This window comes from Haplochromis burtoni, unplaced genomic scaffold (assembly GCF_018398535.1).
Source record: "Haplochromis burtoni strain Fernald_Lab_line unplaced genomic scaffold, NCSU_Asbu1 Contig_559, whole genome shotgun sequence".
Taxonomy (NCBI): Eukaryota; Metazoa; Chordata; class Actinopteri; order Cichliformes; family Cichlidae; genus Haplochromis; species Haplochromis burtoni.
The window spans coordinates 236904-261792 of record NW_024582920.1 but is presented as its reverse complement, the minus strand read 5'-3'; the positions used below and the strand labels follow the sequence as shown (position 1 = coordinate 261792).

The window sequence follows — 24889 nt, the reverse complement described above, 5'->3', positions numbered from 1 at the left end:
TCAAAATCCCGTTTACTGGGGAGAGCAATGAAGAGTATATGTCCTGCACATTCAGCCATGATGTTTGCAATATCAGCTCTTCAGCAACATAATCACGGGTCGGGGGGTCCCCGTCTCCGATGTACTTGAGTCTCACCCATAAATTGCTGAAGTTTGAAGCAAACGATAATGGGGCATACGGGGGCATGATTACATAACTAATAACCAATTACTCCAGTCTTCTTTTTTTTTTTTTACAACTTTATTTAAAGTAAACAAGTTTACATATAAAATGCACATACACATACAATTACATATACAAAACCATGAGCACATACAAAAGGGATAAACAAGGAGGAAAATCTAGCATCTGAGTCCACACAACGTTCACAAGACTTACAGTTTTAATTCGTTCCAGGGGAAAACTTTCCCAAGTTTCAGGTCCATTGTTCGTCTTCTTCGCAGGTCTGTAATGATATGTTTACTCACCACATCACTACTTATCATCTTTTGTTCAAGTACTCCTTTGGCACGAGTTTTCCAAATATGTGTGTTTATTACACACATTACTAACCAAAAGAGTCTCCTTTTGTCGTCACACATTTTTTCTTTAAACAAACCATATTTAACTGCTTTAATATTAACATCCACATCATAGCCAATCTCTGTCATTTTCTGCCTGATCTCAGTTGTCCTATAACAATCTAATAGGAGATGTTCTAGGGTCTCATCTTCATCACAGCCTGTCATAGGACATTTCATGGTGGTAACAAAACAACTCCATTGTACCACTGCTCTCACAGGGAGGCGCCCGAGCGAGATGAGCCATACCACGTCTCTCATGCTTTCAGATAATAATTTGTCGTGTATATTTTTAACTATTGAAAGGTTTTCATCTTCATTTGCATACTTATATTGAATTACACTTTCATTTTTGGTTTCATTAATTTTTTTATAGATATTTTTCGTATTGTCTTGGAGGATATTTAAACTATATTGTTCCCATTGACTTGATAAGTCACCAAACATAGTCTTGCCGCAACCACTCATTTTGACAGGTTCTTCTCTTCGTAGTATCGAGACTAAGAGAAAATGTCTAGATTAAGTCATTGTAATATGTTGGGAATGTTAGTCGGTAATAGTTTGTGAAGTTACAACATACTACTGCTTCAGTGGGTGATACTGGCAGGTAGTTCACTAATATTTTCAGGACTTCCCTCCAAAATATGACAAAAATTATAGATTATAGAACAAAGCTCTTAATTAAAGTGAAGTGTGTGGCTCTTAAAAGAGCCGTTGTGTTGTAGAGTCGAGCTGTGGCCTTAACCTCCGAAACCATACAGAGTGCGACCCTGCCTCTTCAGAGCGTACACCACGTCCATGGCGGTCACAGTCTTCCTCTTCGCGTGCTCAGTGTAGGTAACAGCGTCACGGATCACGTTCTCGAGGAAAACCTTGAGCACACCACGGGTCTCCTCGTAGATTAGGCCGGAGATACGCTTCACTCCGCCACGGCGAGCCAGACGGCGGATAGCGGGCTTGGTGATACCTTGGATGTTATCACGAAGAACTTTCCGGTGACGCTTAGCGCCTCCTTTTCCGAGTCCCTTTCCGCCTTTGCCGCGTCCACTCATTTTCCCGAAGCCGTGTAGAAACACTACTGGAGAACGAGCAGCCAGCCCCGTAATTTAAAGGCGGCTCGCGGACGTAATTGAGAACAGCCAATTTCAGCTTCTCACAGGCTAGGCGCATTTCCGGGTTGGGAAAGCAAACGTCTGCTCTCGGTGCACTACGTCATTGAGTTAGTGGTTGTGAATTGATTTAGACTGAAATTGGAGATAACTACTCTGTTGTAACACTGGGAGCTGTGCTTAAACAGTTTATAGATGCTAGTGATGGGGTTTCTGGCTCTTTTCAGAGAACCGGCTCTTTCGGCTCGGCTCACTAAAAAGAGCCGACTCTGAACCGCCTCTTCAGGTTGTTTTGTTGCTCTAATTAATTTATTATTTACAACAATATACAATTATACACAAAAGGAATTACTAATATAAAATACGTGGTTTTATTTATATGTGTTGATATATAAATATATGCTGTGGACCGAAGAGACAAAACAGTACAAACTCCAAAAGACATTTCTAGCGTTAACTGAACTTCCAAAACAGAGCTACCGAGATCAATTAAATAACACAATTGAAAGCTCATCACATTCGAGTGCTTTGTGCTCGGCAACATGATAGACCCTGTGCTAAAACACAGCTCGCGATGAGGAGCCGGTTCGCGTTGTTCACGTCAAAGATCTGGCTCTAAGCGATTTCGTTCGCGACCGACACCTCACTAATAGATGCAGCCAACCATCTTGGTGAATCTGAGGTGATCATTTTGAAAAAAATAAAAAAAAATAAAAGTGAAATTATTAAAATGGGAACGCTTTAGTTCCTGGTCTCGTCAGGTCATCCAACACAGAACACACAATAATCTGTGTCATAGTAATTCACATTGTAAATGTTAGCGCAGGGGTTGTGATTAGAGGATAACTCTTAAGTTGGTGTGGCTCTTAAAAGAGCCGTTTTATGAAATACTGGAGGTTTACTTCGCCTTCTCAGTTTTCTTAGGAAGAAGCACGGCCTGGATGTTGGGTAGCACACCACCCTGAGCGATAGTCACTCCACCCAACAGCTTATTCAGCTCTTCATCGTTACGGACAGCCAGCTGCAGGTGACGGGGAATGATCCTGGTTTTCTTGTTGTCGCGGGCAGCGTTTCCTGCTAGCTCTAGAATCTCAGCGGTCAGATACTCGAGCACAGCCGCTAGATACACTGGTGCTCCAGCACCGACACGCTCTGCGTAGTTCCCCTTCCTCAACAGCCTGTGAACACGACCGACAGGGAACTGAAGCCCGGCTCGTGAGGAGCGAGACTTTGCCTTAGCTCTCGCTTTGCCGCTTTTGCCACCACGTCCAGACATGTTTAAATCTTTTTCCGTTCGCCGAGGAGAAACAGGATACTGTGTAGCAGCAGAGTCTCACTTTATATCGACGCCATCGGCCTGTTCCTGATCGCTCATTGGCCAGCTTGCGCTTCAGCGGGATGGTCCAATCAGAAACAAAAACGTAGTCCACTCTGTGACAAACAAGATCTCAGGGAAATGTGAAACACAAAGGACTTCGAAAAATACACTACCTTGTTTATCCCTTTTGTATGTGCTCATGGTTTTGTATATGTAATTGTATGTGTATGTGCATTTTATATGTAAACTTGTTTACTTTAAATAAAGTTGTAAAAAAAAAATAAAATACACTAGGTTGTAAGATTATATTAACATTGTATATTCATACAATGTAAAAAGGATACGAAGACCAAGGTTATTACAATAAACTAGAGCCAAATAAAAACTGTTTGATACAGCACTGACAATAAACATTCGCACAAAAATTAGAAATAAATAAAAATAAGGATGATTTTTTTTTTGTTTTTTTCTGCCTGTGTATTTACATTAGGAGGCTTCAGTCCACATGTACATCAGCATTTTTTTTTTCTTTTTTTTTGCTTTTACTTTGAAAAATAATCACATGAAAACACAAAAATGTCTTAAGGTTGATCAATAAAAGATAATTGTAACTGAAGGACATTATGTTCAAAGGTTCTCCTGATCAGTGGTATTGTCAGTTCTGTTTCCTTCAGTGAATGATGAATTCCAACTCACACCGGCGTATGTTGACCACTGAGGGTGAAGAAGCTGGATGAGCATCTCACAGGGTGGAGCACCTCTCCAACAAGCTTAAGGGTGGAGCACACACTCTGGGTCATGGACAAATTGCTTCTCTAAGTGGAGGAGTTTAAGCGTCTTGGCATCTTCGGGTCTAGGGGGAGTTATTCTGGGGGTTTTTTGTGGTGACGCAAGAGCTCAGTATGACTGGCTGATCTCTGTACCTGGGTCCAGCTTTGTGGACAACTTTGTACTTCTTTTTTGAAGTCAACTTGCAATCCACCCCGTAGGATGGCCCCTGTGGCCCAGACCCATAAGTAAAAGAAAATGTATGGATGAATATTTTTATTTAATATGAACAAACCCCTGTAGGAATAACAATTATGATAAAAGTAAGAAAATGTTGTTACTTTTTTAATATTAACAAAGTCAATAGATACTTTGTGTTTTAAAATAAAAAATGAAAAGTTAGGGTAGCAAACATTCATAAATAATCCACTGCAGAGCAGCCACATGTGCACTGTGAAGTTGATATTTCTGATTCAACTTCACATGGAGTGGAACAGAAGAGGAAGAGGAACATAAGAGTAATCCGGTTAAAGTGAACATAACAGAAGTTGAACTTTATCTTCTCTTAAAGAGAAAGCCCTGGTGTCTGACAGTAGAGTTGAGTGGAGTAGAACAGAGTAGAGTGATGGAGCCTTCCCAACATCCTCCTGATTGGCAGTGAGATGTCGGCCATCTTGGATTGTAGCGGGGAAGAAGGATTGATGCGGTGAGCTCCTTTTTTATTGCTTTAAAATCTTTTTTCGGGAGTTTCGGGTCTGAGGGTCTTTTAAATGAACCCGAGTTTGTGTGCTCGCTGCAAAGACCCAGCTGGTGAAGGGCGCAGTCGGGTACAGTACGGCTCTGAACGGCGCGGCCCGGTTTTGGTGCTTTTTGTTGTTGTTTTGGGGAACTAACAGCGGAGGCGCAGCAGGCCCAAACACGGACAAAAGCACACCTGCCCACAGTTCTCCTCTCAGCCCCATTTTCTGTCCGTACAGCAGCGTCTATCCCGGTGTTACCGAGTCGTTAAACCGTAATTTAACGACCTCCGGGTTTCCAATTAGATGCTTTTCTACGTTCACATAAATGCAACAGCTAGCTTAGCTTCTATGCTAACAGCCCCATGTATTCCTATGACAGAAGCTGCTAGCCTGTGTGCGTTGCTCAGCTAGATAGCTGTAGTGTCTGACACATTTTTTAACGCTAAAGAGATAACGCTTGCTGATAACTGCTGTTTCCTGGAGACCTGCAGTCAAATAGCAGCACACGGCGGGACAAGCCGGCTCATTTAGTTCTGTCAGGAAATTCTAATATTGGAGTTGACGCTAATCAGACACACTAGCAGCGCTAGCCTTAGCGCTCTAAGCTAACATTAGCCGTTTTTGCGACACTGCTGCGCCTTCAGCGCCGCTTAGAAACGAGACAGACAGACAGGCAGACGACTGGGCTTCGGCTGCAGTGATAAAAGGAAAGTTTGTGAGGTTTTTAACTCGTTATGAAACCTCAGAACCGAGCAGGATCTCAGCTAGCCGTTGTTAGCTGGGATTGCACCTGCTTTAGGAGGCGTCGCTTATCTCTGTTTGCATCGCTTTGTGTTTTAGTGGAAGGTTTGACACATTATGGAGATTAGCTGGTGCTTTATGTTATGAGATGTGATGTTTTGATATTACTTTTGGCTAATGTGCAGTTTGTCCTCACAAACACACCAGTCTGGTTGTTGATCAGTGATTTAGTGGTGGAGGCTTTTACTGTAAAAAACAGAAACGTCCAGCAGACTTCTTTCACTCTGAAAGTTAAAAGAACTAAGCGTTCAGAGGCTTAAAGATGTGTAGTCGGTTGATTTTCTGTAGTTGTTAAACAGTGGAAGCTTTCCTCCGTCTTTGTAATTAAAACGTATTCTGGGAAGTATGAGGAGCTGTGGTGAGATACACACCTTTGTCAGTGTTTTAGTTTTGAGCCTTTTTGGTTTGGATGCTTTCAACCTAGGTTCATCTGTTAAAATGGGTCCAGCTTTGCAGGTTTGTTTGTGGTGACAGTCTTAATTCAGATCAGAGTCTACAGCTGCAACTGCTTCACTCAAGACTCAACAACTCAATTTTTATTAGTGGTTTAGTCAGTTTCTTCTTTCCTTGCTCTCACTGTGAATAAAATCAGGAACCATCAACGCTTAAACTTGTACTAGTCCTTTTCTGCAGTGCTTTAGCTGCCCTGAAAGTTTCTGATCAAGTAAGATCACACCTCTGATATTTTGTTTATTCAAAACATTTTACATGCCACAGACATTAAAACCTTTGTGTTTTGACCAGGTGTTTCCCCAGATTAGGTGTGTTTTTGTCACATCTCCGTCGTTGTAACCTGATTTCTCTGTGCATGAATTTGAGAGGGGTGTGACCGGATGATATTACACTGTGCACTAGCACCTGTAATGTCACTTTCGGTGCATGCTGCTTAACCAGAACTTAGCATTTAGCCTAAAAGTGAGTTCACATCCTCATACAGATTGAGACGAGAGAAGGAAATGGTATTAATCCAGTTTCTGATAACAGGTTACCCTGCCATAGATGCAGTAAAAGCCTCCCAAGCATCTGTGTCTTTTGAGCTTTCAGTTAAAGCAAATATTTAAAACCTGAAGAGAAATGCTGCTGATGTAGTAGCAGCTAAATGGCTCCAAACTGCTGATCAGGGATCAACTGATCTGTTTGGATCACACATCGGCCTCAGAAGCCTGGATCGGGTATCTCTCTCAGTTCAGCTTTATTCTCTGCTTACTTTGCTGCGAGGCAGCAGGTGAGCACAGCTATTACACACCTGCTGCACCAACATACTTTCTAAAAAAGGTCTTACTTTAACACTTAAACTGTTGTCATGGCTGAAAATGTTCAGAGAAGCTGCTAAAACATGTTTTTAAGTTTGTATTTTTTTGCTCTGACAGTAACACAACATGTTGTTCACAGCATTAATATTGCCTCTCTGCGCCACACTGAGTGAGGAGGTCCACCACAGTGCGACTCAGAGGAGAAACAGTAAACATCAGCTCACAGACACATTTATATCAAGGAAGCCTCACAGAGAGGAGTGTAGCTTATTGATTTTTCACTGCTGTCAGCACAACACACAGGGAAGATACTGAAACCTGATCCAGATGTTGGAGTTGGGATCAGGCTGAAAAACATTAAAATGTTCAGTTATTTGTTTGTTTTTGGCAGAAAATGATAAGAAGTATCTTTAAAAACAAGCTTAAAACAATTACATAAAAATCTAAACGTAAGCAGTGCAGCTCAGCCTGTAAACCTGAGATTAAGCAGTGAGACTAAATATTATATGAATTTTGTTTTTCTTTTTAAAAATTGAATTTCAATTTTTTTTGTGAGTCATGCAAAAGTCGTTCCTGAATGAGACTCTGAGCACGCTCAGAAGCAGGTTTCTGGTTTCAGAGCATGAAATGTTCCATGACAGTGAATGACTTCTGTCCAGGTATGACTGGTCTGACTGTTTCCTGTCTTGTTTCCCAGGTGACACGCGGCATGTTTGGTGCTAACCGGAAGAAGTTTATGGAGGGAGGGATAGAGAGTGACTACCCGGACGACTCCAGTCTCTACTACAGCCAGCAGTCCATGTTCCCTCCTCACCGTGCGGACAAAGACGTGAGTCCTGCACGTTCAGCAATCATTACGGTTTATTAGGGCTGCTCGATTATGGCAAAAATGATAATCACGATTATTTTCACTGAAATTGAGATCTCGATTATTTGACGATATTTATTTAACAATAACAATGTTAACTTTAAAGATTGTCAAAAAATATATAAAATAGTGTGCAAATACTGATAACAGTGCAAATGTTTGCAATATAAAAAATAAATGAAAAATGTAAACATCTATGTTTAGTGAACTTTGCAGTGTTGCTCTGTGGTGCATCTACGACACTGTAGCAAAGTTTACACACTATGTCTACTTGGTCCATGTCTGACTCCGCGAACCCATAATGTTTCCACACCACTGAAGTTTTTTTTACCTCTCTTTTCAACCAACGGCAGTCACTCTCCTCTCCAAATAACTTCTGCTTAGCTTTCCGAGCTTCCCTCGGGTCCTCTTAATCAGTGGTCCCCAACCCCCGGGCCTCGGACCGGTACCGGTCCGTGAGTCATTTGGTACCGGGCCGTGAGAGTTGAGGCTCAGGTGTGAAATGTATAGTTTTCAGGGTTTTTATCGGTTTTCAGTGTTATTTTGTTATCGTTTACTCGGTTTTTCTTGGTCTTTTCACGTGTGTTATGAATAAATGTTCTTTTTTTTCGGTACCGGTACTAGTTTTATTTAGTTGTATTTATCCGCGACACCTTAAAGGCCGGTCTATGAAAATATTGTCGGGCATAAACCGGTCCGTGGCGCAAAAAAGGTTGGAGACCGCTGCTCTTGTGACACGTGTTCGAAATGCAGAGAGGTGCGCTCGATTTGCCACACGGAGCAGCGCGAGAGTAAAGCACGAGGGAGGGGCTAATAATCGGCTCAGTCATTTTTAATGATCGTTGAAAGCCCAGATCGTAATCGAGATTAAAATTTGATTAATTGAGCAGCCCTACGGTTTATAATTATTGTCAAAAACTGCATTTGAGGGTTTGGACATGCTCAGCCAGTCAAGAAACTTCAGAGGCGTTTTATGGGTCTTGCACATGTACATAAGGCATAGTGCCCCATGGCATTACATTTCATTCACATGTGTGAAATTCAGTATCCTCATGTTAAAAAAAAAAATGCCCTAAATCCAAGTGGAAGTACACAGTATTGAATATAAGATGATATCTTGGGCCCGTTTTTGTCACTTTTTCCAGGTGTTGTACTTCATGCACTAGAAAAAGAAGTATGTCTCAATTTTTCCAAATGATAAAGAAATATGCTGCAATAAATAAAAGAAATCTGTCAGCATAATTCTTATTAGGAAGAAAATGTGTAAAATTACAGAAAAAAAAATCTTCTTGTAGCTCATTGGCTAGACTGTCCAGAAAATGTCAGTTTTAAAATGTCATTTAAAAAAATCTGAAATTTCTATACTTAGTAGTGAAAAAACAGAAACCTTCCAGTCATTTAGTTGTTTATTTATTAATTAATTACTTTAATTTAGTATGAACGGCTGTTGGGGAGGCTTCTATCAGCAGGAAAAGCGCATTAAAGTACATTTAAAAGTGCAAACATTTAAGCCCTCCTTCACATTTTCCAAACCCATTGAGTGGCCAGGCCAGGTTATGCCAGGCCAATCCTGCTCCCCAGGCCTTATATTTGGTACTGCTGTCCAAGGGGGTGAGAGCTCTGTGTGAAGCAACTCGAGCAAAAACAAAGAAAAATGAGTCTCTTGTAGAGCTGGGCGATAGAACGATAACGATATGTATCGCGATATAACTTTTACTCGATAGAGAAATTAAGCTATCGCGATAGACCTCGCCGCTCTTGTCCTCTTAAAAACAAAAAAAAGGTCAGCCAATCCAAATTCAGTAGCACAGAGCCGAACCAATCGCAGCCGCAGCGTCACGTCGCGTGACTTGTTACGTACAGCACAAGTGCCAAGCCGCACGTGTGTTTGTTTGGGAAGCAGCCAGCGGGTAATGGAGGAAATGAGTGTGCCGACTAGAAAAATCAACCGAGCGTGACCGAAGAGAAAACAGATGATGGTTCCAATGCCGGAGAGATTGTCGAACGGAAGAGCCATAGAAGTTCCGTAGTGTGAAGGTATTTCGGCTATTTCAAGTCTGACAAAAAACAGAGTAGCGTGCACTGTAAATTGTGCCGAAAGCAAGTCTGGAAATACAATAAACTGGTGCATGCGTCACACTGTGCGCCACGTTATTGTTTCGGTGAAATGAATTTCTACAATACTGTTACTGTTAATTCCTAGCAGGTGACCAAGTCATTGTTTTGCAAGTCTCAAGTAAGTCTCAAGTCTTTATCCTCAAGTCTCAAGTCAAGTCTCAAGTAATGTCAGGCAAGTCAGAGTCGAGTCTCAAGTCACTGGTGTAAAAGTCCGAGTCAAGTCACAAGTCTGAAACTTTGAATTTCAAGTCCTTTCGAGTCTTTAAAAAAAAAAAAGAAAAAATAATGTTGCAGTTATGCTAAATGTAAATATTAGACCATGTAATTTTAAATCTGTGTTTTTCTCAACACATGACAAAATAGTGAACTTAGAAAATATACACAAATTGTGAAATTGCACCTCTTTAAAATGCAGCTCAATTAAACCTAGCTCCAAGAATAATTTTCACCGACAGTTCTGAGATAAGCTGCATGTTATTCTTGGATGCGGTTGTAGGACCGGCTTTAAAATCGCATGACAAAAATATCATACACATTAAAAAAAACTGCATCACCAACGTAGCCTGGACAACATTTGCTAGTTAGATGAAGTCAGCTATCTCATCGTAGCATATTTATATGCATATTTATAATCATACGGTTCTTGGAGTGAGTGCATACACTCATGAAGTTTAGTAACTTCAGGTCACTGCAACAAGCCCAGGTACAGTTTACCGACGGATGGGTGCAGGACCTTGAAATGCACCGTGTAGAACGAAAGACCATCGTACGTATCATAAGTTTACCAGTCTCACAAATCGTCGTCATAAATACACATTCCTTAACCGTTTATTAATAGGACCTTTGAGCTCAACGGTAATTAATTAGTAGTGGAAATAATTTCTGGTACCATCACAGAAATGTAGCAGTGACAATAATACTGTATGCTGTAATCGTACTGGGCAATTAGTGATACAAAAAACCTGTTTTATCCTGTGAATAAAAGTATATGTTTTTGTCAATGTACCATAATAACAGAAGCGAAACGCAATATTGTGTCAGGACAATTCACTATTTATGCACAATAAATAAAGGAGCATAGCGCGACAATTTCTGTTCAGCGCCAGACTTGCTTGTAACCTATATCACCAATTATGTTATGAAAATGACGTATTAACTACTAAAAAACACTGACCTTCGTGTAAATGCTTGGAGCAGACTAACCTGTGAGCTGGAGTGTTCTGGGACGTTATATTTGATCTTTGAATGGCTGCAATCCAGGCCATCCGTCGCGTCTTTGTTACTTCGGAAACATGGCTCGAACAATTTCTCTTCAACGACGTAATCCGATAACAACCGATCTCTTTACCCGTCGGCTTCCCGTGGCTGTCATGCGACCGGCTATTGCAGTTAATAATACAACAGCTTCTTGACATTTTTGTGTTTCTTTTTATCGCTGTATAACTGATTTTAATTGAAAGCCTGCGTGCGCTAGTACCGCTTGCCACGAGTTCCCAGAATCCTTTGCGGTTCTACCCGTGAATGACGTCACATTTTCAATCTCTATATAATATGCATGTTAAATTTTATATTTGGGGTAAAATATCAAGTCTTTTCAAGTAAACCGGTTCAAGTCCAATTCAAGTCCCAAGTCATTGGTGTAAAAGTCCAAGTCAAGTCACAAGTCTTAGAACATTTTTTCAAGTCAAGTCTAAAGTCATAAAATTAATGACTCGAGTCTGACTCGAGTCCAAGTCATGTGACTCGAGTCCACACCTCTGTTAATTCTACTCTCTGCAGTGTTTAAATGCTTACATATACACACAGTTACTGTCCCTCCACACATACGACTCGGTTCTGCTTCTATGCCCCAGCTTTGTTTACTTTTTCCCACCGAGGCTTCTAGACTTCTGATTGGCCAACATTTCTGCACGGTTAGGAATCTAGCGCCACCTGCTGCTTTGGCATGTTCATAGCAGCGTTTTCCTTCATTTCTGCCTTTATGTGTGGACGGGATTATTTTTTAAAACGAAAACGGAAAATCTCCGTTTTCAAAAATACCCGTGTACGTGTGACGAGCCATCCTGCTGAGCGCAATTCGTCATGTGTACTATACTGTTACTGTTGAGCAAGCAGTCTTAATTCTACTCTCTTTAATGTTCATACACTACTTCGCCTACGCTTTTGTCAGACTAAAGTAACTGTTAAAACTGTTTGAAAAGCTCAAGCTATACAACAAGGAGAGATTGAGAATTTCCTTTTAGTTCTCAGTTTATTTGATATTGACAAAAGTTAGTCAGATTTTGTCTGTTCTTCTGTAAAACAAACTAAGATTTATTTTTAGAATTAATATTTTGTTTCTAAGTGGAATTGACAATTTGTAGTCTGTTTTGTTTGTTCTATTTTGAAACTTAAACGCTTTAGCGGCTGCCTTTTGTGTAGTTTGCAATATTTGCCTTTATTTATCTGAAAAAGTCTCATGTTCCTTAAGTACATCTACCCTGTTGAACTTATTATGGGAAATAAATATTTAAATAAAAACAAGCTGCTGATTATTTCACATTTTACTTGTGAGCAACGGCACATTTAAATCTTACAAATATAGTTATTTGGCTTATATCGTGATAGATATCGTTATCGCCTGAAATGAAAAAAACATATCGTGATATGAAAAAATCTCATATCGCCCAGCTCTAGTCTCTTGTTGTAAAAACAGCACACAGCTCGTCTCCCTGTCATCTCTGTCCTCTTCTATTCATCCTCACTTTGTCCTCACTGCCCGGGGATGCAGCACAGAGCCCTTCACAGCTTACCTGAGTGGTTGACAGTAACAGAGCATGCTGCTTCATCTGCAGCTGCTGTGTGTGTTTCTGTGTTTTGATCTGTGTGATTGTGTGTTTGTCCTCCTCAGATGCTGGCGTCTTCCTCTGCCTCCTCTACGGGTCAGCTGTCACAGCTCGGAGCCAGCCTGTACGGCCCGCAGAGTAAGACGGACAGGCACTGACCTGTTTCTTCTGAATAATGTCGACTCATTACTGTGATGTTATCTCAGAGAAAACGTGGGAGAGTCAACCTCGTTTTTCACGCTTGTCTGCTTGCTCTCTCTGTAGGTGCATTGGGGTTTCCCATGCGAGGCATGAACAGCAGTGCAGCTCCTCCATTGAGTCGCAGCGGGCTGAACCAGTCTGCCGGTCAGCTCTCCAGTACGCCCAATGCCGGCTCGATGCACACGCCCCCCTCACCCAGCAGGTACCCCTCACACTGTGTGCACTCATTATAAGAACTCTCTGTCAGTGTCTCTGCTTCTTCTTCAAACCACAAACTTCTTCCTGCAGGGGAATACTGCCCATGAGCAGCCGGAGTGTGCTCAATCACAACCAGCAGGTGGGGGGTCCAACGGGGCAGTCAGGTGGGATGGGAGGCGGAGAGCGTGGAGGTGGAGGAGGGAGGAGCGGCAGTATGGGGAGTCCCAGCCGGTCGTCACCCAGCATCATCGGGATGCCCAAACAGCAGCAAGCACGGCAGCCGTTTACCATCAACAGGTAACTCGCATCACTGCGGTCCAGATGTGACCTTTGACCTGTGTTGTTAGAAAGGAAGGTTTTCAGCAGCATATCTGGACCGTGTGATGGAGACGAGGGTTCAGGAATGTTTATTATTATTTATGATTTGAAACGATAGAGAGGAAGAGCTCATAATGGCAAAAACCTGTATGAAATTTACGCAAAACCTGTGTGTGTGTGTGTGTGTGTGTGTGTGTGTGTGTGTGTGTGTGTCAGTATGTCAGGGTTCGGGGTGAACAGGAATCCAGGCTTCATGAACAACTCGCTATCCAACAACATCTTCAATGGCACAGGTAACAGAGTGACATCAGAATTTTAAAAAATCTGTCAGCTGTTACTAGGGATGGGTATCGTTTAGGTTTTATCCGATACCGGTGCCAAATCGGTACTTTTGAAACGGTGCCGGTGCTCAAACGGTGCTCAAACCGGTGCTTAAAGAATGGAAAACACAAAATTGGTCCAAAAACCTCTCATGTTCAGCTGTTTTTTGTAAAAATATAACAATGTTAGCCTTTTCTGCAGCTATGGGGCATATATGGTATCACTCTTGGCTGGAAGCAGTGCTTAAACAATGGAAAAAACACAAACTTTGTCCTGAACCTCTCATGTTTAACTGTTTTCCACTTTTTCTTTGGTCATTTTAGCCTTTTTAGCCAGGGTGAAGGGAGTATCTGCCATCAAACAAGAGGACAGCCGCATGTAGCTATGATGATGTTTGCTAGTTCACCTTACATACATTAATGTAATAACGTGGTTAGCCTACTCAACGTAAATTAGCTACTCACGCAGAGAAGAACGGCTGCTGCCACCATCATCCGTCATCATTTCTGCTACACTGGCAGGGCTAGGGGCCAGGACTCTCCTCTTCGTGTTTTTGGGGGATGTTGCATAACAGGCAACCCACCCACAGTAGATGTGCTCGGTGTGAGGTCTCGCAGCAAGCTATCAAATACGGCGCATTTCTGGGCTTTTAAAAAAAACGCTATGCGTCGCCAGGTGTTTCATCGGATTTGAGGTGTTACCTCCTTTGACAGTATCACAGTATCACCTTAAAGCACTTGTTGCAGGCTGCTGAGTTTGCATATTTTGCTGTGAAGTACAGCCAGACTTTTGACCGCTTCGCCTTGGACATTTTTAATCTGTAGCTCTGCTCTAACAGAACGTACGTACCTGGCCCCGCCTACTATCCTCGGAAACGTAAAATGATTGGCTAGAATCTAAAGTGTATCACAGCTCAGGAAAAAAAAGCACCGAAATAAAGCACCGAAATGTGAGCTTCTTTTCGGTCTGGTTACTACCGTTTATGTCAGAACCGGTGCCATCATGGCACCGGACACCGGTACCCATCCCTAGCTGTTACCCAACCTGCTGTAATGTGACCTCTCTGAACTCGTTTCAGACGGCAGTGAGAATGTGACGGGGTTGGACCTGTCAGATTTCCCGGCATTAGCTGACAGGAGTCGGAGGGATGGAGGTTCGAATCCCACCCCACTGCACAACCCGCTGACCGGTCGAGCTCCCTACGGTAATAAAGAAGGGACATTTATCTGTTTGTGTCCGTTTGTCTAATATAGAGTTGTCCTTTAATTCTACGCAGTGGTCTAGACTTTACAAAAGTCAAGCAGCCAATAAAATGTAAAGAAAATCAAACCATTTATGGAGCTGTTAGAATATTTGCTTTAACTTCAATTGAAGCACGCTGGGGGACAGTGATGAGAAATACGGAACGCTTATTTTAGTGGATTTTCTTCCTTGGTTTATAGTAAACTGAATATTTTCAACCGTTGGTCAAACACAATAGATATTCAATAAAAACCTTTAAAAATCTTACATTTGCTGCTGATCAGTGTGTCTTTCTGTTGTGTGTTTTGTTAATGTCCTGCAATTGGTCACTTTCTCCAGTTGGCATGGTAACCAAGCCGTCCAGTGAGCAGTCGCAGGACTTCTCCATCCACAACGAAGATTTCCCAGCTCTCCCAGGGCCAAACTACCAAACAAAAGACCCCACCAGCACCAACGAAGACAGCAAAACGGTGACATTTCTGTCTCTCCGTCATCCGCTTTCTGCTTCTTTAACTTCCCATCTCATCCTCATTTGTCCCGTCTGTCTCCATCCAATCAGAATCTGAACTCATCGGGAAAGCCAGCCTCTAACTCAGATGGTCCAAAGTTCCCCGGCGATAAGAGCTCTGCACCGAGCAACAACAACCAGCAGAAGAAAGGGATTCAGGTGCTTCCTGACGGTGAGACAGTTCAATCAGATAATCGCTCAAAAGCCAGACATCAGCTGATCTTTGTTTCTGAATGTTAACCCTGAAAATGTTTAGAGTCATCTCTTTGAGAATTTAAAGAGAAAGGAAATGAATGGGACATAAGAGCTTTATTAGTTTATCACAGACTCGAGATAAAATAAGAAAAGCTTAATTTGTCCTTACTGTAGGGAAATACTTTTGTTTCAGCAGCTGAAACTATAATGGAACATGTAAAATCATAAATGTTGTCATCAGATGATGAGTCTGCCAAACAAATGCGGTTTTATGTTGCTATGAAAGGGTTTAATAGGTTTCTGAATACCCAGCTGTGACGTGTTTAACCAAATTAAAAAAGGCCGGAACTGAAAATCGTTAATGTGAATTTAATCTGTGTATTAAAAGAACCTCCGAACACTTTCATCCTCCTTATTTCTCCTCCGTCCTCATCATCCCCAGTCTGTCACAGCAGATAGCTTTCCCACCCTCAGCCTGATGCTGCAGGTGGATTTTGTCTTAAAAGGGAGCTCTTCCTTTGCACTGTTTTTTTTGTTTTGCTTTTGTTCGTCTCATTTAATTAACTCAAAACCATTAGATGGAGATTTTCTTATCTTTGAGTGAGTTTGGGTAAAAAAACAAGCAGGAGAGATTTTAAGATAATCCGTAATCCTCTGTTGTCTTTGTGTCCCAGGGCGAGTGACCAATATCCCTGGTGGCATGGTAACAGACCAGTTTGGAATGATTGGCCTGCTGACGTTCATCCGGGCAGCGGAGACCGACCCTGGCATGGTCCACCTGGCGCTGGGCTCAGACCTCACCACACTTGGCCTCAACCTCAACTCGCCTGAGTACGAGTTGCACATGCAAACGCGATTTATAGTTGGAGACGAGCGGCGTCTTTAAAGTTTGTTTTTTTTGAATGGCCGCAGCAGCAGCTGAATGACCTGTCACTGTTCTCACACTCAGACCCTCTCTCTCTCCCTCTCTCTGTCAGGAATCTCTATCCTAAGTTTGCGTCTCCGTGGGCATCGGCTCCATGTCGACCGCAGGATATAGGTGAGTTTAACACCAACCTGGAAGTAGTGACTGAGGCTATGTCCACACTAAATGCGTTTTTGTTTTCTCCCCGTTTTGGCCTCCTGTCCACATTGAGACTGCGTTTTTCGCTCGAGGAAAACGCAGCGTTTTAAAAACGCTCTCGAAAACGCAGAGATTTGAAAACGGTGTGATGCAGTCAAGTGGCCAATTAAACTAAACGGAGGGCATTATACAGCAGTTGTTTTGTTTGCTCTCAATTTTAAAGATTTTAAAGATTAATTAAAGATTAAAATTAATCAATTAAAGATTAATATCAGTTTGTACATGCTTCAGATAACTTTTCTTCAAATTCTTTAATTCTCAATTGCTTTTGCAACTTTGTACTTTTGTGTTACTCGCAGCAACAACTCCACCTCATTGTTAGTCCATTTAAAAAACTCTGTGATTTTCCTCGATATTTTGCCGCGACATTTCAAAGAGCCGGAAAGTAAATAAGCGGCAGACAGAAATGAGGCAGGTCGAATCTTCTTGCGTTTCACGCATGCGCAATACTGGAACGTAAGAGTTTTCTGCCGTTTCAATATGGACGCTGTCTATATATGAACTCTGGGAAAACGACTGATACTGAAAGCGATAGTGTGGACGCAGAGCGTTTTTTTTTTTTTAGACACAACCGCCATTTTCAAATCTATCCGGGCTAGTGTGGGTGTAGCCTGAGACCTTGAAGTCAGCATGAAAGTGTTCATTTTCTCACAGACCTGTAGAAGAGCCATTTGCTCACCATTAGAAACGATACTTTGTGAAAAATGTGAAGGCTGATGCTAAGTTTACTCTGACTTCAGAGAGGTGCTGGAACCTCTACAGGCTCAGAAACTCTGAGCGTCTGACTCTTTTTCGGACTTCAGAGGCATTTCTGTCAGTGTCAGTGCAGCAGTAAAGTGACAGATCAGCCTGCAGAGTGAATTAAAATAGACAAGCAAAATTGACCTGATATGTGAACGACATCAGTGTATTGATGTGGTCGTACATAAGAAACCAGCTTCATTCGAAACCTGCTCACTCCAAACAGCCAGCAGGGCGAGGAGGAGTCCTCTCGATTTCTGGACGCATTTTCACGGCTTTCCCTGAAGTTTGACTGTTAGCCCTCACTGAGTTAGAGCTTTTTCTTTGACAGTGAAGAACCGCTTGGCTCCAGCCGCCCCCAGACAGCATCGATGAGCTCTTCCATTCTGATTGCTTCTTGGTTTTCACGCTGTGCAGTGAAGCTAATTTTCACCAAAGTTGGAAATTTTAACTCTTGAACACAGATTCTTCTTCAGGGTTTTTGCTGTATGTTAAAAGTTTTGGTGGCCAACAGAGGACAATCATCATGGCTGATTCAAACAGTTTTTAAATGATTTTAATTCTTAATTCTGTTTTATTTTAAAAAGTCTTTGCTTTTAATGCGTGTTTGCCAAACTCGTTTATATATATTTATAAGGACTCGTTGAGTCCTTCATCAGCAGGAAATTTAAATCTGGAGTTTTTCTGCCTCCATGTGGTCTGAACGAGTTAATGCATCATGATTCTTTTTCCAATCAGTTTTTATAATGTGAGACTGAATTTACTGAAGTTTAAATTGATTTAATTTTAGTTGCTTAAATAACATCAAAATGCTCTACGCCTGTTCATTGCATTAATTACATGCAGACCAGTTGTGCAGTTTTTCTAATGAAGCTTTTCATTTTGTCCTGTTTGTTGATTTTATCTTTTCTTTTCTTTTCCTGCAGACTTCCACGTCCCCTCAGAGTATTTAACCAACATCCACATAAGGGACAAGGTACCTCCTTCACAAGACACCCCAAAGGTCCTTTACATGATTGTTATGAGACTGATCTCCTGAAAAATGTGTCCGTATTAATCTGTCTCTCTCTCTCACGTGCAGTTAGCAGCTATCAAGTTGTCTCGGTATGGTGAAGATCTGCTGTTTTATCTCTACTATATGAACGGAGGAGACCTCCTACAACTGCTGGCTGCTGTAGAACTGTAAGAGCGACCGGTCATTACTGCACCCTAATCACACTAAGTCAGTCACCACGTGGGTGGAAACTAAATAACTTTGATGTTTGGATGAGAAAATTGCTTGAAACTGAGATAAAAGTAAGATTTCATAGTTTCCTGTTGTGCTGGCGTTCAGTGCAATCAGTTTTTTAAAGAAATCCGCTCACCAGCTTCTTGTCATCACCAACAAACTCTCCACTTTTCCATACTGATCTAAAATACATCCTTCCATATTAAGATAAGTCTGCAAATGTTTTTTTTAATGATTGAATCTATTTTTCAGAAGCTTCTCATCTTTTTAAAATGTTTTAATCTTCATTACAAATAAAGATTAAAGCATCCAAAAGAACCCCAGGCTGTCTGAAATGTCTCTCTGCGTTTATGATGGTGTACAAGCTGTTTAAAGCGATCATTTCCACGTGTGTGTGCGTGTCCAGGTTTAACAGGGACTGGAGGTATCATAAAGAGGAGCGGGTTTGGATCACTCGAGCTCCGGGGATGGAGCCCACACTGAAGACCAACGCCTATGAGAGAGGGACCTACTACTTCTTCGACTGCCTCAACTGGAGGAAGGTGGCCAAGGTGAACGAACACACACACACACGCACACTTTAAATCAGCACCAGGATGTGTTGCCTACATTTGATCAGGTTGACAGTTCTCAGATCTTGATTTCATGAAACTGGTCCGAGTGTTTGAACACTCAGTACTAAAGACTGCATTCGTACAGCTGTGTGGTGGTAAGGGCAGCTCCTTCTGCTGCTATCCGTGTCTCAGCCTCTAAAAAAGCTCCTCAGGTGAAAAACTAAGTGAAGAAGAAGGTTCTACTACTTTTTTCCCCTCCAAGGGAGGAAGAACATACAGAGATCTGATGAACCGATCATTACTGAAGTATTTTTGAGACTTCATCTCTGCGAGGAATGTTTGTTGTTTGTCCTGGATCTGTAGATCTGCTTGAAATGAGGTTCAGAACTTCTGTTTGATTTTATTGAACAAGTCTACATTTGAGAACAATTATATTCTGGAAAAAAAAGCTAACTGTTTTAATAGTAAAATGTGATTGGATCAAATAAAAATATGCATTTGTATCCCATTAAATCCAAAGCTAAAATTTCATTTTGAAAGTAAACACAGAATATGATGAACGCTGTGTACAGTCGATGACAATGTACCACTTTCCTCCTCGTTTTCAGGAATTTCATCTGGAATATGACAAACTAGAAGAGCGACCTCACGTTCCCTCCACCTTCAACTACAATCCTGCCCAGCAGGCCTTCTGATTGGCTGTCTCTCCTACTGCCTGCCTGCCATTGGCCCTCCTGACCCCATTAGGTTTTTCCACCGGCACACACTGAACGGGGAGGACATCCTGGCTCCTGTCCTCCTCTCTGAACAGACTTCATCCTTTTATTTTTTTCATATTTTTGTTCCTTCTTTACCTCATTATCGTTATTATTATTTTTTTAAATTTCACACTTCTCCATCAGTTTGATTTGGCTGGTCTGTGAAGTGGACCACAGGCTCGATACACAGACACAAGCACTGCAAAGTGTCCATCTGATTGAGTGACTCATGTTTCTGCTCAGTCTTAAGAATCGACTATTTTTGTCTCCAGAAGCTTTTAAGAGAAACCAGATTTTAACACAGGAAGTGATCACCTTTCAGGATGGATAATTATTTCCCACTGTGTTGCACCTCTCTGAAACCTGGCGATATCTTTAACCCACTCTCTTTTATCAGGTTTATCCCCCAGCATTACAAACCAGAGCACATCATCAGACAGTCAGGAGGACATGCAATGTACATTGTAGCACTATTTCATAATAAAAGAGGAAAAAATATCCTTTTTTTCCCCTTTGGTTCCTTTGTGTTATAAAGCGGGTTTAATTTAAAGAGACAGGTGAGAGTGCAGCAGGTGATTTCATACTGCAGGGAGGTCTTTCACAGGTGGACACGTTCCCTTTATACCTCGAGGAAAAGGCAGGAAATCTCTCTTTTTTTAAATTACGTTTTTTATACATATTTCACCATCTGCAGTTATTTTATCCTCCTGAGGTGGCAGCCTGTTTAAAAATGAAAAAGAAAAAGACATTAGGTTTTTGGGGTTTTTTTGTCATTTGAAAGACAGAAATCTGAGGTTGGCATTTAAGAAAACCGATTTGTCTTTCTGGATGATAATGGCGTTAAATTGGAAATCTGGTGAATGCCATTTCAGATTTATCTACTACAAATCTTGTTTTCAGCTTTTTCAAGATGGAGAAAAAAGAAAATAATTTCTTTTTCTTTTTTTTAGATTTTCCTCCTTTGCGTCGGATCATATGTTAGTCCATGCAGAAGTCAGCTTTAGTTTGGTGAAATAACTGACACTTGCCATATAAGAACAGTTACAACAAAAATAATTTTGAGTTTTGCTGCCTCATAATCGGGTTCTCACCATAGTAAACATGGCTGTTTGGTAAAGCAAAGGGACTCAGTTTGTCTTGCTTTATTTGAATAGAAATCAGCGCACTTTTCTCAAGTTCTCGTTGATTAGATAATCAGAAAATGTCTGCTGTGTTTAAGTAAATAAAACCCCAAATCAGATTCTCCTGGCTCTGGCTAAAACCTGATCAGGAGGCACCAATCACTACCCTGACCTTACAGCTACAAAGACGTTGGGATGATTGGTGATGCTAATGTTGTCTGTTGTTCTCTGTTAGCCTGTTCAGGGTTTAATCTCCCAGTTTATCCCACTGTCAGTTTATCCTGAGGATAAGTGGCCATAATATTTAATAGGATGGATTTATTGTTGGATAGCTGCACCTATTTCTACTCCTGCGATCTGTTTGATATTTTAATTGTTATTCTTGCAAGGCTTCTGCCTGGAGATCAAAACTCAAACTCTGCTGCCTGTATCCACTTTTAAAGATTACAGTTACTTGCTGCACTGAAAGCCCCCCACAGTGAGTCACACAGTTTCCCACTGAGCGGAGGTCTGTACTGAAATGCAGAACCTGGGGTTTAGTGAGGTAGCTTCAGGTTTAACCCCAGGTGCTCCATCAGCACATGTAGAAAGCTCCACCTGCTGCTTTTCACCTATTTTATGTTAATTTTTGTTAACACTGCTCTCTGCTTCTCAAACTTCCTATTTCTTTACCTTTAACATTATTTTCTTTTTTCTTTTTTTTCTTTTTTTAAAATTAAATTTTGTTCCAACTGTTTTCTGCACGGTAACAGTCAAACCAATTGGATCCTCATGACACCGCCACCACCTTGCTTGTAAGCTACAGCCAGGAGATAATTAGCATCATTAGCAAAAACACTGGAAGTGGACACTGGCAGCCCGGCTCTCATGGGTCTGTTTAGTTTAATCTGCTACATACACTTTGTTGTGTTGGGACCAGTTAAAACTATACTCCAAGGAAATTCTGATTTTTACACTTTTTAAAGCCGCTTAAACAAACATACCATCCTAATCGTGAGGTGCTTTTCTTGTGGGCAGACCTAAGCTACCTGTTAAAGCCCATTCAATCTTTATGCTAAGCTAATTAGCTCATAGCTGTAGCTTGAGAAAGTTTCAAAAATCCAAAAATCATCCCAAAAAGTTTTTATTTTAAGGCTTTGAATTTTTCATATCTTTAACTGCCAGGAGACACCAGTGTCCAGTTATGTATATGTATTTTAAATATGTATACATAAAAGTGAGGCAGTATTTTTATGGAAAACAAAAAGGGGTAAAAACGGAAAAGAAACCCCTCCCTCTTCAGCTGGCCGTCACTTAACGATGCAATACTCCACTTCCTGTCATGGAGATGGTTTCCAGGGGACCACGCGCGACTCCGCCCACCTACTAGCAACAACAATCACTGGGGGAGGGGAGGGGCCAGCTAGTTCGCACTGCAGCAGCAAAGCCAAGGACACGCCCACAGACCTGTGTGACCTGTCTGAGGAGTTTTGATTGGAGGATGAGGACTGAGGCACTTGGCCGTTGGCTGTTTTATTAAATATGGCAGCTAGTGTTTTAATAGAAAAAGAATAAAATAAATATTCTGGTAATGAAACTGAAACATGACTCCTGGGTGTTTATTTGTGTTTGTGTCAATCTTCGAGGAGCCAAACCTCCAGTCAGGTCCATAATTTTGTAAATTATTCCTATATAGAAGTATTTATAGTTTGTGTGAAGATGGCTTTAATTCGTAAACAGTTAACGCAGCATTTTTATGAAACCCTCTGAAAAAGCTGAACATCAGAGCTTTAATTTGTCAGTTCAAATACTTCTGGTCATGGCTGTAGTTTAAAGTGAGGTTTGTTTAAATGTGGAAACCATTCAAGTCAGTCTCACTGGGTCTGTCTCATCTGTTTGAACCCTCGTCTTTATATTAATTTGTCCTCAAAAGCTTACTGCTCAATATTTGTGTTTAACAGTCAGTTTATTGCAGCTTCATTATCTGCTTAAGATCAACAATGAGACTAATTTCAACTCCACGTTTAATTTGATTCAACTCCACTATGGAGCCAATAATTAAAATAAACTGTGATTTTATTCAAATTTTAGCCTCACTGGACTCAAATGGATCCAAACAGCAAGCAACGTTTTCCTCCACTGAGAACCCGGTTGTAAATATCGTATAAAGATCAGGCTCAGTTTGAACCATTTTCTCAGACTCACAATCAGTAAACAGGTTAGGAAAGTTTCCTCGTCTTTTACTGAAGGACCTTTGGACCATGATGTTCTGCTCGGCTTTAACAGCTGCAAGTAAATGTGAAATAGCGTGCTATGAATGCTCATTCACCTGTCCTAGAGGTGTAACTTGCAAAATTAATATAAAAATTGTTTTGTCTGCTGTTTCAGGGTTTGTCCAGCAGAGGGAGCCACATGTCAAAGGACGATAAACGGTAGGAGGCTGCTCTTCACCGTGTGAGGTTCACTAAATCAATCTATAAATTATCAATAAATATAACTAAAGTCAGTCATCGAGTACTTCCAGAGTTAAAGGGTTCATATTAAATAATTTTAAGCTTTTTTCACCTAATCAGTGAAGTGACTTTTCATTGACTGTGGGAGATTTAAAAAAACAGTTTAATGGAGACATAAACCTGCAGGAAGAAGACAGGTTTATATCCCAGAGGTAAATACACAGACTGCAAATGAGTAAAGGAACAGGAAAAGTGGATTGTAGTGCAGCAGCAGATTAAAACTGTGGTGTAACAAACCAATGAGTATAAAGAGAAAATTTGAGGTGAACACTGAAAACAAATTACCTCAGATATTTAATTCAAATCGCTGAGTGTTAGGGAAATGATCATGATGATGAAGAGATCTTCAATCTCTGTGATCAATAGTTTTGCTTGGAAAATTGGAATTTCAGTTTCAGTTTAAACATTTAAACTTTTCTTTTAAACATTTCTCTCTGTGCTCTAATACAAAGGTGAACCTTTGCTGCTGCTTCTCCTTGTGTTAAATATGTTTTCATATTTTTATGTAACTGCCCTCTAAACAAAGTTATGTAACCGAGCAACAAACTAATCTAAAGTGAAACAAAGAGTGTGAGAGCGAGTGGGTGAATGTGAGAAGTTAAAACTTCACTTTATTTGTTAATTAGCTCATTTCTTTTTATTAAAGCCAGGAAAAAAATTCCATCACACAGTTTCCTTAAAGAGTCTCACAACATTAACCGAGAACGACGTCGTGACTCCACCTTTGCTGCCTCAAACAAATCCAAACTACACTAACCTGTTTGGAAGCAGTAGAAACATTAATGAGCGTCACGTTCCCAAGGCGAGAGCTGGGATTATTTGTCCTGTTACTGTGAAATAATCTGCCGTGCATGGAGGGAAACTCACTCCATTTTGCTGGTTTCATTAAGTCTGCAAACAACCAGCCATTTATTCTCATTTTTAATATTAAGTCTTGAGTTTTAGGCCATGCTGGGAATGACAGAGGTAGATTATCCATCCATCCATTCGCTTCCGCTTCTCCTTTTCAGGGTCGCGGGGGGCGCTGGAGCCTATCCCAGCTGTCATAGGGCGAGAGGCAGGGTACACCCCGGATAGGTCGCCAGTCTGTCGCAGGGCCAACACACAGGGACAGACAACCATTCACACTCACATTCACTCGCACATTCACACCTAGTGAATTTGAATTATCCAATTAACCTATCCCCACAAGCTGCATGTCTTTGGACGGTGGGAGGAAGCCGGAGTACCCGGAGAGAACCCATGCAAACTCCACACAGAAAGACCCCGGCCTGATGGTGGAATTGAACTCAGGACCTTCTTGCTGTGCGGCAGCAGTGCTAACCACCGTGCCACCGTGCTGCCCAGATATGCAAAATTCTGTTCTGGTGAACAGATGTAGATTATTGACACCTTAAATCTGAAATGTTTGTCCCAAATAGACTTTTTACATCATTTGTCTACAGAAAGCACTCAGACAGACACTCACAATAAACTTTATTAGACTTTCTCTAGCGCAGTGAGGCAAAATAACCCATCCCATTACAGT

At 41.3% G+C, this 24889-nt stretch overlaps 3 protein-coding genes across 4 annotated transcripts; 1 reads left to right on the top strand and 2 right to left on the bottom strand.

Annotated features, from left to right (window-relative positions):
* Window positions 1-1244: 1244 nt before the first annotated feature.
* On the bottom strand, window positions 1245-1648 carry LOC102299666 (histone H4). Its single transcript, XM_014329418.2, has one exon. The coding sequence runs from the start codon at window positions 1611-1613 to the stop codon at window positions 1302-1304; it is 312 nt and encodes a 103-aa protein (XP_014184904.1). The 5' UTR covers window positions 1614-1648; the 3' UTR covers window positions 1245-1301.
* Window positions 1649-2050: 402 nt separating this feature from the next.
* On the bottom strand, window positions 2051-2999 carry LOC106632321 (histone H2A). The gene has a single exon (XM_014329420.2). It carries the CDS (start codon window positions 2944-2946, stop codon window positions 2569-2571), a length of 378 nt encoding a protein of 125 aa, XP_014184906.1. The 5' UTR covers window positions 2947-2999; the 3' UTR covers window positions 2051-2568.
* Window positions 3000-4337: 1338 nt separating this feature from the next.
* On the top strand, window positions 4338-22451 carry LOC102299361 (CCR4-NOT transcription complex subunit 2). 2 transcript variants are annotated; one of them, XM_005947890.3, is made up of 15 exons: window positions 4338-4462; window positions 7248-7379; window positions 12427-12499; window positions 12626-12764; window positions 12851-13057; window positions 13295-13371; window positions 14478-14603; window positions 14981-15111; window positions 15201-15321; window positions 16019-16175; window positions 16322-16383; window positions 18135-18184; window positions 18290-18390; window positions 18843-18987; window positions 19599-22451. In XM_005947890.3, exons 2-15 carry the CDS (start codon window positions 7260-7262, stop codon window positions 19683-19685), a joined length of 1596 nt encoding a protein of 531 aa, XP_005947952.1. In that variant the 5' UTR covers window positions 4338-4462; window positions 7248-7259; the 3' UTR covers window positions 19686-22451. The 2 variants fall into 2 exon arrangements, with proteins under 2 accessions (XP_005947952.1, XP_014184903.1); XM_014329417.2 differs by having other exon boundaries at window positions 18135-18211.
* The last annotated feature ends 2438 nt before the right edge of the window (window positions 22452-24889 follow it).